This window comes from Leptosomus discolor, chromosome 2 (genome assembly GCF_034619465.1).
Source record: "Leptosomus discolor isolate bLepDis1 chromosome 2, bLepDis1.hap2, whole genome shotgun sequence".
Classification (NCBI taxonomy): Eukaryota; Metazoa; Chordata; class Aves; order Leptosomiformes; family Leptosomidae; genus Leptosomus; species Leptosomus discolor.
The window spans coordinates 5,245,874-5,262,692 of record NC_141392.1 but is presented as its reverse complement, the minus strand read 5'-3'; the positions used below and the strand labels follow the sequence as shown (position 1 = coordinate 5,262,692).

Genomic DNA, 16,819 nt, shown 5'->3' with positions numbered 1-16,819 from the left:
GAGCTATTTCATTCCAAAGGGACAGTCTGTGGAATTAAGCATGTTTAACAACAGAGAAACTACGGCTTCATTTGTGATTTCCCAAAAATTCTGTGTATAATTGATGTTGTTTTTTAAAGTAGTATTTAACAACAGCACATTATCCATCAAACCACAATTAACTTAGTCCTAAACAAACTCCAAGTTAAGTTTCCCTACATATGAACTTTACAATCCAGGTAGGACCTGATTTTTTCATCGCATTTTTAAGAAACACCTAGTTAGGAATTTTTGAGGTTAACATTTAACACCAGTTACCAGACCCTCCTGCTTGCTCTATTACCGCCGTATCACAAGACACAGAATAAAACAGATGACATTTGTTTCAAATTTCTCTGGTCAGCTTAATTAATTTCATGGAAAACATTTCAAGGAGTTCAAGCTGGTCCTACAGTTGGCCCACACAGTGCTTTACTAACATGGATTGATTATGTTCAGCAGGCTTCCTTCCTCCTACAAAAACATTCAAGGGAAGGAAGATGAAATCTGCTGTGTGTGCTCTAATGTCTTGGGGAAATACCTGAGAAAGGCACTTCAGTACTGCACCAGGGACGTCAGAATAGCAATAAAAATACCCTCCAACCCCCCAAACTGTAAGAACAACATAGACAATAGAAAAGCCAAAAACATTTGATGTATCAAAAGAAAAGTAAGCATTTTTGCAAAACTAAAATGAATTTCAGTAGTAAAATAAACACAATCTAAGCAAAAAAAAAAAATATTTAAAAATCCCTACTGCAAATACAGGGGAAGATTTCAAAAGTACTAAGTACTGGCCTAGCTAGTAACTGAGGTGACAGTAATTTTCAATGTCATTGCCAGAATTAGTTGTGACTAATTAAAAGTGCTTCTGACAATCTCACTGTACAAAGATACAAGTCTAAACATATGGGGAACAGTAAAAGAACCAAGAACACCTCTATGAATAATACTGTCTGATGTCCTAAAGAAAAATTACTTTGTTCCCTTTTTCACTCATTATCACTCTTTGTAGGAGGGTAAACACATATCAAAGCACTGATACCAGAGTAAAAATGCTGAGGAGGGTACAGTAGAAGAGCTTTACAATGGTACTTAGAAATGCCTGTGTTGAAACAGGGATTATTACAATGAAACATGGTGTATTCGTAGCGTATGACAACATAACCTGAAAGAGAATTGTATGTTCAATTAAGGTAGCAAGGCAAACTGTGCTTGACAAATTTGGTAGCCTTCTATGATGGGCTTACAGCACTGGTGGATAAGGGAACAGCAACTGCTGTCGTCTACCTGGACTTGTGCAAAGCATTTGACACTGTCATACATGACATCCTTGTCTCTAAATTGGAGAGACACGGATATGATGGATGGACCATTCGGTGTATCAGGAACTGGCTAAATGGTTGCACTCAAAGAGTCATGGTCAATGGCTCGATGTCCGAGTGGGGACCAGTGATGAGTGGTGTTCCTCAAGGGTCGGTATTGGGACCAGCGCTGTTTTACGTGTCAGTGACATGGACAGTGGGATTGAGTGCACCTCGGCAAGTCTGCCAACTGTGGTGGTTTGACCCTGGCCAGATGCCCACCAAAGCCACTCGATCACTCTCCCCCTCCTCAACTGGACAGGGGAGAGAAAAATATAATAGGCTTGTGGGGTTGAGATAAGGACAGGGAGATCACTACCATCGTGAGCAAAACAGACTCGACTTGGGAAAAATGTAATTTATTACCAATTAACTGAGAGAGGAGTAATGAGATATAAAATGAAATCTTAAAACACCTTCCCCCCACCCCTCCCTTCTTTCCTGGGCTTAACTTTGTTCCCGATTTCTCTCCCTCCTCCCCCTGAGCGGCGCAGGGGGACAGGGAATGGCGGTTGGGGTCAGTTTATCACACTGTTGTTTCCTCCTGCTCCTTCCTCCTCAGGGGGAGGACTCCTCACACACTTCCTCTGCTCCAGTGTGGGGTCCCCTCTCATGGGAGACAGTTGTCCATGACTTCTCTTGAGTGAGTCCTTCCCACGGGTTCAGTTCTTCACGAACTGCTCCAGTGTGTGTCGTCTTCATGTTGTGCAGTCCTTGAGGAACCGACTGCTCCAGTGTGGGCCCCCCCTGAGGGAAGTAGCAGCAAATCTGCTCCAGCGTGGGCTTCTCTCTCTCCACAGGCCACAGGTCCTGCCAGGTGCCTGCTCCGGTGCAGGCTTCCCACGGAGTCACAGCTTCCTCCAGGTATCCACCTACTCCGGCGTGGGGGCCCTCCACGGGGTGTAGGCAGTCATCTGCTCCACCGCCCATGGGCTGCAGGGGGACAGCCTGCCTCGCCATGGTCTTCACCACAGGCCGCAGGGGAATCACTGCTCCGGCGCCTGGAGCATCTCCTCCCCCTCCTTCTTCACTGACCTTGGTGTCTGCAGAGTTGTTTCTCTCACATACTCTCACTCCTTTCACTGCAATTACTGCCGAGCAATCACCTTTTTTCCCCTCTTTTAAACACCTTATCGCAGAGGCACAACCACCGTCACTGATCGGCTCGGCCTTGGCCAGCGGTGGGTCCGTCTTGAAGCCGGCTGGCACTGGCTATATCAGACACAGGGGAAACTTCTAGCAGCTTCTCACAGAAGCCACCCCTGTAACACCTCCACTACCAAAACCTTGCCACACAAACCCATTACACCGGCGACACCAAGCTGCGTGGTGCGGTTGACACGCTGGAGGGAAGGGATGCCATCCAGAGGGACCAGGACAGGCTGGAGAGGTGGGCCCATGCAAACCTCATGAAGCTCAACAAGGCCAAGTGCAAGGTCCTGCTCCTGGGCTGGGGCCATCCCAAGCTCAAATACAGGCCGGGCAACGGGAGAGCAGCCCTGGGGAGGAGGACTTGAGGGTGTTTGTGGATGAAAAGCTGGACATCAGCCAGCAATGTGTGCCTGCAGCCCAGACAGCCAACCGCACCCTGGGCTGCAGCCAAAGCAGTGTGGCCAGCAGGGCAAGGGAGGTGATTCTGCCCCTCTGCTCTGCTCAGGTGAGGCCCCACCTGCAGTGCTGCATCCAGCTCTGGGACCCCCAGCACAAGAAAGACATGGACCTGCTGGAGTGGGTCCAGAGGAGGGCCACAAAGATGATCAGGGGGCTGGAGCACCTCCCCCACGAGGACAGGCTGGGAGTTGGGGTTGTTCAAAATGGAGAAGGCTCTGGGAAGTCCTTATAGTGGTCTTCCAGTGCTTAAAGGGGGCTGCAGGAAAGGTGAGGAGGGACTCTTGATCAGGAAGTGCGGTAATAGGACATAAATTCAGTTTCAAACTGAAAGAGGGCAGATTTAGATTAGATACTAGGAAGAAATTCTTCATTGTGAGGTTGGTGAGACACTGGCACAGGTTGCCCAGAGAAGCTGTGGCTGTCCCCTCCCTGGCAGTGTTCAAGACCAGGTTGGATGGGGCTTGGAGCAACCTGGTCTAGTGGAAGGTGTCCCTGCCCATGGCAGGGGGGTTGGACCTAGATGATCTTTAAGGACCCTTCCAAACCAAACCATTCTGTGATTCTTTGATAAGTGAAAGGACTTAACAACACCTTAATGGTATCTAAAGGAAGCTTGTATTTAAAGAAGGAAATGTGTTTAAAACTACTGACATTTCTGTAGACCATTCCACTCTAGTCAGAGTATGTAGAGAAAAGGAGTCAGAGACACCTGTCTTGAATCATGTTTCCATTTTCTTTTGTAATTTCTTATTAACTCAATTTTCTATACATATTTTTCTACTATACAAGAAAATCCCTTAAGGGGTAAAGTACTTGATATATCATGTAAAAATACTCCCTCCACCATCAGGTTACAGAACCTTATGCATACAGGCTGACACTCTGAGAGAAACCTGACAAAGCCTCCAGGAAGACACAAACTCTTACCAATGTTCAACTTCTAAGTTTTGCTCTGAGACTGGAGGCAATGCTGAGCTCTGGATTGCCACAAAGCATAGGTCAGGCCCAAAACTGCCCCTTATCTCCTATACAGAGAAACAGGTACCTCATTACCTAGCAACAAAATCAGTCCCACCAAACTGCCTCAAGTATTTCATACCTTAATGATTAGGTCTAATTGCTTAGTCTCTTAACTGAAAGAAAACCATCTTAAAAACTCACTAACGGAACCATTTAAGGACAGCATTAACATACCCAGCATTAAAGCACCATTTAGATGATGGACACATAATTTTTGTTCTATAACTATTTTCACTAATTGTTCTGTATCAGCTTCAGAAAAAAAAAGGAACAGCTAGTACAGTTGAACACCTGGGATAAAAGTACAAGTCAATCTGTCAATCCCAGTCTACCCTGATCTCTCCTGAAGCTGTCATCAAGCCATCAGAAGGTGGCTGCAGCAAAACAGATGATTTTTAGGACACAGGAAGAGTTGCAAAGCAGAGCTAGACTGGAAATCAGGTTACAGTACTGGCTATAGTTTCAGAACATTGGGATGATGGGGACACAGCACATACAGCAGGCAGGAGGTATCACTGACTCGCTGGCCACGCATTGTGTAGAGGCATAACCAAACTAGGCTTAATGGAAGAGAAAGCCCTGCAAAGCACAGTCATTCTTGGTTCCCATGTCTGCAAAGATGCTCTGGGATTTGAAGAAGTCATGGACTGTCTTGGCTATCTAATAACAATTCTACTGAAATCATCAACTCAGATGAATAAGCACATTTTAATATGCCAAACAGAAGACCTTCTTACTGCTACAGACAGCCATATAAAAAGGCCTAAACATGAGCACTCATTTAGAGACTGTATTCATAATCGTTCTGAAACAGTGGGTTCAGCCAGTGCTGTGCCCTTAGCAGTACGGCACGCTTTCTTCACAGCACCCCTGCATCTCACACGTAGCGAGAGGTGGTACCTGGAAGAAAATGTAAGATGCTATTGTTTTCCTCCTCTGACTCCCTGCAGAAGGGACAGGTAAAAGACAGGAAACGCCTTAAAGCAAATACACGTTTAACTTTCTCTTCTATTTCTTTTTTTCCATCAGTGAAAAACATACAGAAACGTTCAAAGTCTAAGAGTTCAGACCAGGTTATTGTTATTCTCCCCTGCCCCTACGAGAAGGTTAAATGCAGTCACCAAACTCTGCATACCACCCTCAGTCACGAAGAACCCTCTGGCACAGCTCCCAGACCAGTAAAAAATGACCATTTCAGTCCCCAAAGCACGGAGCCTGATCCATTTAAGCAAAACAAGTTCTACTGACAGCTGGTTTTCTTAGCATATTCACGTCCACGTATTTATCAGAGAAAAGTCCTCCAGGACAACAGTGTTTATTGCAGGATTATTTCTGTGAATCCAGGGAACACAGCATTCACCGAGCAAGTGTGTTTCTAACCTTGTATCTTTTTTTCTTAAAATATGAACCGTGACGAACCCATTTTTCTTTTCTTTAGCATGGACATCTCATGAAGGAAAAAAAATACATACATTAAATTATTTAAAAAAAAATAAACCAACCCACACTTCTGATCCACATTAATGTGTAGTATGATGACATACATTTTAAGTATTAATATAGAAATTAGCTGTTCAACCTCACACTGACTTCTTGGATTGAGAGTTTAGTGACTTTTAATAAATGGAAACTAAAGATATGATGGATATTTTTATTACAAATTCCCTTTCCATATGAATATCTAGTATACTTTAACTAGAAGGATAACTTTGAGGAAGCAAGATGTTTTCGACCAACAGGTTGAGACACGTTACGAATAGTGCATGGAAACGCGACAGAGACACAAAGGTAACTACCCCAGCAACTCCTCCTCGTGCGGAGGAGTGCAGAAGCAGCCTTGGAATCCACCCGTGCCTACCTGGCAGCAGGAGGAGGTCAGGTGGATGAGCCAGTGTGGGGCCTCAGGTACTGACACTGCCCAGCTCTCTGACCCGCTTTCCAAAGCACAGCAGCCACCAGCAGGGGATGAAGAGCATCCTGCACCCAGGCCCCCGCCCCGAGACAGGAGGAGCAGCAGGACGAGCTGGGGACACGCACTCACGGATGCTGACAAGCACCATCCTCTCAAGTTGGGTGGGCAGTCTGTGGGGTTGCCTAGCTTACCACTTCCTCCAGAAGTGGGCAAAACCATGTTTTTTATGATACTACAGTTATGATGGTAATATTTTTTTAAACAGAACGCATATCATAAATACTCCATGTTGCATTTTAACTTAATCTAATTTTTGAAACATTAAAAGCAACCGTTCCTGGCATCTATCTGCTTATTCACGCAGTGCAATAAAGAATAAGAAGAATTCTTAAAATTATGAAAAAATGAAAGCTTTTTTAAGTGATTGATTTCAAATTAAGGAAACATTAGCTAGAAATCGCTGTTAAGGTGTTTTGAACAATTAGTATTTAAAGGAATGGTTTTAAATTAGCAAGTTTCAACGAAAGAATTAAAGCAGGTATAGTTAAGAATAGTACTGAGACTTTTACAAACTAACACGAATGCTTCCTCTCCCTAAGTGTGAGGTTGTTTTTTTACTGTAAGAACTGGACTTGACACTCTTGCAGCCAAGCGCCACACCGTGCAAGTCAATGGAACACTGATGTTGACTCAAATGAGCCACAATACTTCTTTACTGCATTTTTACCCCCTGCTTTAATATATGAACTTTTTCAAGCCAATCAATGTCTTAGCTCCAATCCGTAAAAACTGGACACTTCCCTCGCTTTGCAAAACTCTTCCAGAGTCTATGACAAAGAGCAGTCAAATTCTTACTAGTATTATGTTTACTATCCATCTAAAAATAGAGCATATGTGCTTTACAATAACCCTTCAAAGCAAAAACACTAGATTCATATTGCTAGGGCTCAAATTCGATGATGAGATCTGTGGGTATATGCCTTTTTAGAAAATGCAATGTGGGAATGCATGTTTATATGGGAGAGCAGAAAAGCAATGAAACCTCTTGGGAACGCAGGAGATAACTCACGTTACACAAACAGGCCCTTTGCTCTTATTTCTCTACAAAACTGAAACATTTACATCTGAAAATGTTTTTTCTACGTCAGGAAAATGCTATTCCTGTTTGCTTGTTCTTCCTAAGGTGAACAGAGTTTAGCATTAACAAAATAATTGTGGGAATTTGGTATTTTTCCTGTTTTGTTGAGTTCTTGGGAATGTTATGTTGGGAACTGTCAACTACTACTTACTCCACCTCAAAATCTGCTGCATAAAAAAAATACACTCGTAATTTGCTTACATGGCTTTTGTACATGCAATTACTGTTAGCAGCAGGAAAGAACTTTTATAAGCAGAACACAATTCAAATGTAACATGCCATGGCCTCAAGTCATTAAACTAATCCTCAGGGCTTCTTGAGGCTTTTTGTACTTTTGGCAAAAAGTATAAAGAAGTACACATTGTTGTTTCAGTTCCCAAACATTGGAAAGTTAAATATCTAGACCGTCAGCCCCTGCTAAAGAGAGCAGAGATGGGTATTTGAAAAGAACAAAAGACAACTGTATCTTTGTTATTAAAGCGCTATCGAACAAACAATGAAAATATACCCATATGTTTTTTCATGGCATATAAAAATCATCCACTAGAATAAAGGAAGCTGCCACAGCTCACAAGCAACTCTGGTATTATGAGTTACCAGTGTCTAGATACTGTGACGAATACCTTACAAATGCATGAGGACAGATTGAGCTTGATGAGTGAAATATCTCAACTTTGATACACAGATAACAAGGCGTGGCATGGAACTCCAGGGTTTACTGGCATGATTTTAACATGACTACATAAGCTATAAATGATGAAGCCATAAATACATCAGACATGTCAGATGGGTACTAACACCACTCCAAGAGATTTCTGCTATGTTGCTCTACATCACACATCTAAAATCAGATATCGTTCAGGGCACTGACAGAAAATGCGATACTTTTAGGAAGACTAAGTGTTCCTTTGTATTGCTATTCTGCTTGGTATCAAGAAGTTAACAACTTTCTAAAGATACTGTTGAAAGTGGGGAAAATAAGCAATGTATTCATTAGCACATGGGCCATTTAGACAGGCATACCTGGGTGGCCTGAAATACACTTAAGAATCAACATGCGACTAGAGCTGAAAACATAATGGAAACTAGTGACAGCCCATTTGCTTTTAACAGCAGCTGAGCAGAAGAAACCTTTGAAACATGGAAGGATAATCACATGTTTGACTACAATTATTCCCTCACTTAATGTTGACAAAAAGTAATGAATTGATAAAAACCACGAAAACATTAAAGCTGCTAAATATATATATTGTGTATGTGTCTGCACATGCATGTGTAACCTACATTTTCTTAAACGAAATAGCTGAGAAGTCTTATGCCTTTATCTAAATCAAATCTTGGTTTTTGTATTTTAAATTGCATCCAATGGTTTTTCCAGACCAATGCCCTGTTGAGCAAAATGTTAAGATACCATGTTCCTTCACTCACACAAACTTTATCACCGAGTTGTTATAAAACTATGGTAGTCAGTATTTCCCATCTTTCTTCTCTACCCAGAAGCATCATCACCAGTTGAGAAGAAAGTCACTGCAGTATCAACCAGAAAAACAAAGCATCACTGAAACAACGCTAGACCAGTTTGACTGTTATATACCTGAACAGTTTAATGCAGTTACTCTTCTGAAGCAGACATGACAAGACTGAGATACTGCAGGGAAGTAGGAGCATTAAGACATTCTTAATTCCAGGAATGCCAGAAGAGAAATTTAATGAAACCAGACTGATTTCTAACCCTCACCTTTCCATTTTAGGTGTAGAAATTCGTTTCTCAGCAGAACTGTTTGCCAACTGGTAAACAGATCAGTAAGGTTCATCAATCTCTAAACGAAATATTCAGATATTCTCCTGAAAAAAGTAACTTACTAAAGCTGCAAATTCCTAAAACACAGTTAATAAAGCTTCTACAACAATACTTTATTCAAATGTATTATGTTTATACAGAGAACTTACCTTCCCAAAAGAAAAAGAAAATATTCCTCCATAAAAAAAAAAGCTATCAATATGCTGTGCTGTAGGAGGCAATCAAAATTGGAAACAGGAAAACACAGCATGGTTTCCACGGATTATGATGCTACAAGAACATCACATGCAGTCAAGTGATGGCTCTTCACCCATATATGGTCCAGCCATTGATACAGAACTAGCCAAAAGATCAGTCATTTCTCCACCACAAACACACATGCAGTAACCACTATGACTTTAAGCAATTTAAATAAACAGCATGTTATCACCTTGCCAACGTTTCTCACATATATCAGGAAAAAACTGAAAAATCCCGAGATGAAGCAGAATGAACACTCTAGGGGAAAAAAAAAAACGTCTCACTCACTGTTCAATACGCGGGGAGAGGTACAGCTTAGGAAAAACCTGAGTAGCTTCTGCATCCTCAAAACTAACGGACAGAAGTGCAACATCTTCTCCAGGATCTTCATTCACATCCTGTACATAAAAATTAATAAATAGAAAATTGCAAATAACAAGCCGAATACTTATAAGCTTACAGATAACAACTAATAAGTCAAATATCAATTAATTTGGGAGACGCTTAAGTGAGGAATCTAAAGTGTTACCATTGAAAAATACGTTGCAAATTTATTCTGTCTTACTATATTAGTACTTAAAGATATTCTGCGATGCTTATTTTCCTTTAAAGTATCAAAATTACTGTGCTAGCAAGTGTACAGTAGCACAGCTCTTCTTCAATTCGCTGAACTACATATTTCAGTAAAGATGCAGATCTCATTTTTAAGAATTCTTGGTTTAACAGTAACATCAGATGAAAATGCCAAAGAACTTTTTAAAATGAGTTATGACTACAGATTTTGTATTGATTATTTTTCAAAGTAGTATATGATCCACAATTTCTGCTGTACTCAACTCCTACTTCTCTTATGGATGAAAAACATTTTTCGCGATTGGAAATTTGCATCTAGAAGTCATTGTCCCCCGGTTTCCTGCAAATTAAACCCATGCATCACTTTCAGCAAGGACTGCATCCTCTATAACAACTACTGTAAGAATAATAAAAAAAAAAATCCATGCTAAATACCATGACAGTCAAGGCATTCACAGTTGAGGCTTTCTTGGTATCAGAACAATCAGTTACTGTTTTGGGATCAGCTAGAACAAATTGTTTCTGGTTAGGACCTGACATCTCTCCAATTCATAAATCACATACAGTATGAACAAGTGTATTTCTGCTACACACAACTCCATTTAAGCTCTTGACCTCTAGTTAGACAGCAATGAGTTAGGAGCGCGGTCACCTTCATGGACAGCAAGTAATACAGTGCCACTTGCCGCTCACAGAGAAGTCCTTTAACACGTTTGTGCATATGTACATAGCAACCTGCCACGATGCGTTTGTTTTTATCCGTTTTGGAAAAATACAAGAGGAAATAGATAACCCAGCAGATACGAGCTCAAAGCAGGATCGACATGGTGCAGTGTGCCCTGGTATGCTCTGTCCCACAAGCAGCTGTGAGGAAGGAACATGCAAACCACTTCAACATTGTTAGGAGACCCTGCCTAGTTGAGGACAAAAAAAAGAAAAGAAGTGACTGCTGAGTGGTTTCAGGAAGACAATCTCATGCCATTTGAAGCTTTGGCAGGACTGAAACTGTTAATGTCCAGAGAGACTAGCTGCATACCAGATATTACGTGCAGAACACAACATGCCAAGAAACTTAGTGATAAGCTGCAGGGAAGAATGGGTCTTAAAAAAGCCTAATTGTCTTAGATGAAAAATGAGACGGAGCTGACTGTTTTCTTAAATTCTGCCTTGGTGTACAGCTCACTTCTGACAGCTGAAAGAAAAACTGCGCTCTTCGAAAAGCCTGTGAAACGGTCACAAGCACACTATGGCTGGAAATCACAACACGGTTTTAACCTGAAGTTGCAGCACAACACTCCGTATGAGTGGTGAGGACAAAAACTAGCTGCTGTGCTGTCGGGGGATTATATGGATGGGATTAGATGACATGGTTGTTCGTAACAGCAACGGACAGGATCTCGTGACACGCAATGTTCCCTTCAGTGCTACGTTTCCAAGTGGTACCGTCATCCACAGTAGAAAAACCAGCACAGATTTAAAAACCTTCTTCCCCAAGACAAGCAACAACAAAAAACACCCAAGAGTGCAATCCCCCCCCCAGCCTTCTCCCCAGTATTTCATGTATTTCCGTCATCAAAGAAAATACTTAAATAAGGAACAGCTTTCACTCCTGAAGCGGAGTACGGCATTAACTGGCTTTTCCCCATTAATCTGCTAATTGTCAATCAAATGAAAAGAACTATTACGGCAGATTAAGCAGTAATGGTAATGATTAAAAAGATTTTATTTTAATGGACGTTCTTCAAGAGACAACAAGCACATATAATATTCACTCATGTACGTATACAATTCTTCTGAGACCATATTCTTTTGTTTGTAATAATTTTCAAATAATTTGTTTATACAGAATAGAACCTACATGCATTTTACAAGCCACAGGGACAAAACCAAGCTTGCATTTAGTACTAGTGCTTAAGTTGTTGTGTACTCATAGATAAGACACCATGCATAAGACCAGTTTCTAGAATACCATCCAGCTGCTTACTGACCAAAGAAAATCAAAGCAAGGAGAAAAAAAATAAAAACCCACCCCAAAACAGAGTAGGTGAACACCACTTCAGCATGCATTAACCCATAGAGTAATATTAAATTATATTTTCTAAACTCACTAGTGGCTTCTTTAATATGAAGACATATATATATAATATAAAGATATCACAGCATCTTTGCACGTTAAGCTGCAATAAGCTGATGTGTGTAGTAAGCGCAATAAACTGAGACGTGATTTTTTTTTCATTTACAAAAATAACACAGAACAAACACTACTGCAACTACTGTTGCCAGCACAGCACTGCGTTATGTTCATACGGCTACTGTCCAATGCAAATTTGAGTAAAGAAACCGGCATTCTTCTGTAACTACCACTTTTCAAATGGATGCATATTTTCAGCCCTGATAAATGAAGATTGTAACTTTAAAAAGACCCAAACCCCCAGCATTCCTGTAGGTTTTAAAAGATGCAGTACGGTAACATCACGAAGCTGCTCCACCTTATTGCTCAGGTGGCCGCAGACACACAGATTTATGACAAAGTCCCTTCTATCCGATACCACACTTTACTCCTTTCAGACTTTATTACTTTTATTTATGCAAGAATCTGCTTGGTAGAACTGCATTCAACCCTAGTATGTCTGTACAACCGCCGTTTACAAAACTAAACCGAAACCACATGTCTTGCAGATAAACTGTGGAAAGCTTTTCAACTAATAGACCTTTTTGATGTCGTCTGTGCCAGTCACAACTTAACTCCTTCAGTGATCTCTCTCCTGGTCACGTCTACAAACCTGTCAGCGACTAGGTGAGATGACGGATCCTTGTATTACCAGGCAATGACATTTCCTCAGCGCGAGGACCGAGATCCTTCCATTACACCAAAGCGTATGAAGGCAAAGCTTGTTTTAACGCTTCCCAGGCAGTGTCTTCCCCTCTCCCATTTCTGCATGTGTATTTGTCTCAAAGAACAGGCCAGATTTAAACAGAGCAGCAAAGCAAAAAATGACCTCTATTTTTATTTTTCAGTTGATTTCAAAAGGGAGAGGGATATCCAATTGCTCTAGCAATATTATTCCTGTTTAGGAAAAAAGAGACTGTTGAACTAAAGTCACAACATATTTTTAAATTAGCCATGTTTCTTCTCATAATTCGTGTTCAACTCACAACATAATGTTAGAGAATTCTATGAAAAACTTTAATTTCATATTTAAGAAAAACTGATTTCGTAAAAATTAAGAACAGCTATTTTCTATGAACATTAGCATCCAAGGTTAGAACTGCCATGTCAGAGTACTCACAGAAATTTTTCCACACAAGACCCTACAGAAGGTATTAGTAAAATGAACTTCCACTGAATGGAGAACACATCCTGGGCCACAGGAATATTGAGGTTTGAAAACTGAACATTTGTAAAAACGTCTGCAATCGTTAGTTAAGCATGTGACAACGCACACCTAGAAGTTTTTCCATAAGTCTCATGTATAATAGTTAAAAAAACCAAACCTCTAGCGCACTGCAATGTAAAAGTTCCAACATAAATTTCCATGGTGTATTTCTGCCATCTTACTATCACATATTTCTTTTTAAAAAAATAATCTTTTCCTCATTTCAGAAAATGTCCATTCAAATCAAACATGAAAAAAAAAAATGGATACACCATATGACACTGAAAAGAGATAGTCTCCTTTCTCAAGAACTGCAAGGGGTTTCCTGTGTTCACAGAATACTTTGCACAGTGTGGACTGATCCTTGACTAAACCTCCAAAGTGCTGTGGAAATGCAAAATATACACAGGAAAGCAATGCGGCGAGAAAGGAACAAAATAAAAAGAAAACTGAAGACTGTCAACCCATAGGCTCTTTTCTATTGCAGAGACCTTCTAGCAACAACTTACAAAAATAAATAAAACTTCTCACAAAGAAAAGCATAAAGGGAAAGCTCATGGTGTTTTGTTCTAGTTCACCCTTTGTCTACTCAGGCAATGCAGATGAAAGGTTCATTAAATACGTATTTTTGAAACTCAAGAACAAGAGGCCATGTGAAAAGACAAATGTAGCACAGAAGAGATGAAAATGGAAGTTTGAAGGCACTTAGAAATTTTTTCCCCCCAAAAAAACCCTTCAGGAATCACAAGATTACCAAGTAGAACTTAAAATCCTACTTCTAATTGTATCAGCACTGTTTAAACAACCACTTGTTAGTTTTCATTTGTATCAATCTAAATTTACATTCGAATACATGCTTCAATGTTTACAGCTGCTCCCTTTGCAAGATAATCTTTTTACAAAGTTAGTACGAGTTGTTTATGAAAATTATCATCAAAACCACTTTAAATACACCATCCAAACGGCATTGTTTTCTCATATCCTACCTACTGTAATTGAAAACTGGGAATTTACTGGAACTGACAATTTATTATGAGTCAGATGGTTGATAGCCAGTCCAACCAAAACATCTGCTCCACACAGTCACAACTGCTATAACCCATTTCCTCTTGTGCCTGGAGTCCAACCAATTTGTGCATTACAGTTCCTTTTCCTTAAAGATGCAGACTCTGGAAAATCAGTTATTGCCCTCTCTTCGTTATCAACAAAGAATTGCCTTGCAACCTCTGATTAGAGTATTCTTTCAAGAGGAGGTATTTCTGTATTTGGCATGAAAGTGTGATTGATTCCCTGCACCAAACAGCAATGCCTAAAGCGATAAGCAACTGCAGGCTTGTGCCAGGCAGTGACAGCCTCTGACTTTCCATGGAGGACTTTAGAGGCGGGAGGCACGAGACTGGGGGAAAAGACCCTGCAATGGGCTGACGTATAAACTGAGGGCCTGGGATTAGGAATCCAGTTTAGTAGCATTAACTGTAAAGTAAGAATGAGAGGAAAAGAAATTTAGAATTTGGTCGAAAGGATGGGAAAGGATGTGCAGGAATAGTACTGGCACGCTTTGGGGAGGACAAGCAGCTTCTGGCCTGGGGGATGGTAGGAAATGAGCCAAGGGAGCAGGGCTTCTGGTAGGGCTGTGAAGTTTGTACCGTAAGTGCAAACAGCAATTGGTTTGGGGATAAAAGTGGGGTAAGGAGGAGGACACAAACTGCTCAACCTACTGGATGTTCCTTTGGGTAAGGAGATGTCACAAAGACGACTGATGTTGCAGAAGTGTCCAAACTGTACAGTCAGGTCAAATCTGTTTCAGGTGGTTCCCAGCCCCAGCTGATCCTCCCTACTTCCTCCTGGAGGTTTCTGACCTCTCGACTCTCACAGCTGCTCAGTCATTGTCTTTGTGGTAGGACTGTAATTGAGGGGATGGAAACCTCCAGCAAATGGGGAGGGGAAGGGATCACTTAAAATAATATAAGCGAAGGATAAACCCAATTTACATCTTATGTGATTTGATGGAGGCTGGAGGGAAGGTGGAATAGAAGGGCAGAGTATGGATGAGAACATGGAGGACTGAGTCAGCATTGCTCTTAGCATCTTAACATTGATCTCAACAAGTAAGAAGTCTTTTAACAGAAGTTGAGTGTGAAATTTGTATTTCAGGATCCTTTCTGGTGAACAAAGATCTCCAGAGGGCAAATGCGTGAGAATAACACGCATTCAGAAAGGTAATTTATCTCAGAGTCGAACTTAAACCATGTACTTTTTCATGATACAGACCTGTAATGGAACCATACTTCTTAACAACTGATCACAGAAGTGAACAATAGGATTTGTTTTTAAAGCTGCAATGTGAATCGCAGCAGAGAACAACACAGAACACTTTACTTTATTAGTACTAATGGGTTACTTGCATTACAACCCCTAGGAAAGTCTAGCCTTTTCCCTCCAAATGACAGCACGCAGTAACGTGAAAAACAACTGTCAAAGCACAAGCAACTCACACCTTACTGCGTAGCAGTTTCACTAGCCAGCTTTGATAGAAGCAGCTACATGTTCTTCCAACCCTTTTCTACATCTAATATTTTCTAAAAACTAATACTAGGAGAAAGCAGGCTAAGGAATGTGAAGTGGCAAATGAGACTGAGAAATCTGCTTCACTCTAGGGAGAATATGTAATTATTCCAGGAAATTCTTTCTGCTGTCTTCCAGGAAACCCACCAGGTCTGATCAAGGACTGCTGATTCTTTAAATAGGATCTTTAATGAAAACAAAGGCAGTTACCTTGCATGCACTGCCTGCGGCATTGCAGCGTTCCAACCACGGCCCCTCTCCCAAGGTAACGCAGCAAAACTCTCACCTCACTCAGTCCGGGCAAAGAACGTGTCTGAGCCCATTGTCATTCCTATTTTAAAAGTTATGTGAAAATCATAGTTTGGGAAGAACTTTGCAGAATCTGAAGAACTTACAGGGCAAGATACTGAGTTTTCTTCATTAAAAGAGATTTAAATAACTAAGTATCTACTAAACACTAAAAAACTATCAGCAAGACCTCCAAGTATACCTTTGGGCATCAATAACCGAACAGGAAAACAGTGCTTTCTTTAAGTGTAACATCCCAGGGTCCTGTTTTGTTTTCAGACTTTCACAAATAAATATATTGTGCATCTTGAAGACAAAAGCAGGACACATGTTTTGCCTATGCCATTTTCTTTTATTATGGTAATGGGAATTTACCACTACTTTCACAATATGAGTGACTGTCAGAGTTAGGTAAAGAATGCTGTTAGGAAAAGGGTAAGAAAAACCCAAACGGTTAAAAAGAAAGAATAACATTGTTGTCCATGAAAACACGTTAGATTCACAATTTTCAGTATTAACGTCATTTAACTGGATAAAAGTTGATTTATTTTGACAGCAGAAAAAGTCGTGGTGACACTTTCACCACAACAACACTGTTTGCTTAGGTCGGAAAAACACAATCTCAGAAAATAAGGCAGATTTCTTCAAAGGTCAAAAACATGTTTTGGTAAGTTTGGGACTCAAATTTAAAATAAATCACCTAGGTGTGGCACAGTCTAAAATTAATATCTCTGAACTGATTCCAAGTGAGCTAAAATGTATATAAAATAAGTATGTAGAAACAAGAGCTATAAAGCACATCTGCAACGGAAGATCATTCCATCATATTGACTGAATCTTTTTAAGTCCTCACCGAACGAATGCATTTGCTATGTTTTGATGACACTACAGTAGGGGATATTTTATATTTTT

General features: G+C 40.7%; 1 protein-coding gene across 1 annotated transcript in view; it reads right to left on the bottom strand.

Annotated features, from left to right (window-relative positions):
* Positions 1 to 16,819, bottom strand: part of BABAM2 (BRISC and BRCA1 A complex member 2) — a 170,778-nt gene that overhangs the window by 72,182 nt on the left and 81,777 nt on the right. The window contains exon 6 of the mRNA XM_086460560.1: positions 9,393 to 9,502. Within this exon, the coding sequence (XP_086316686.1) occupies positions 9,393 to 9,502 (110 nt within the window). The remainder of the gene's footprint in view (positions 1 to 9,392; positions 9,503 to 16,819) is intronic.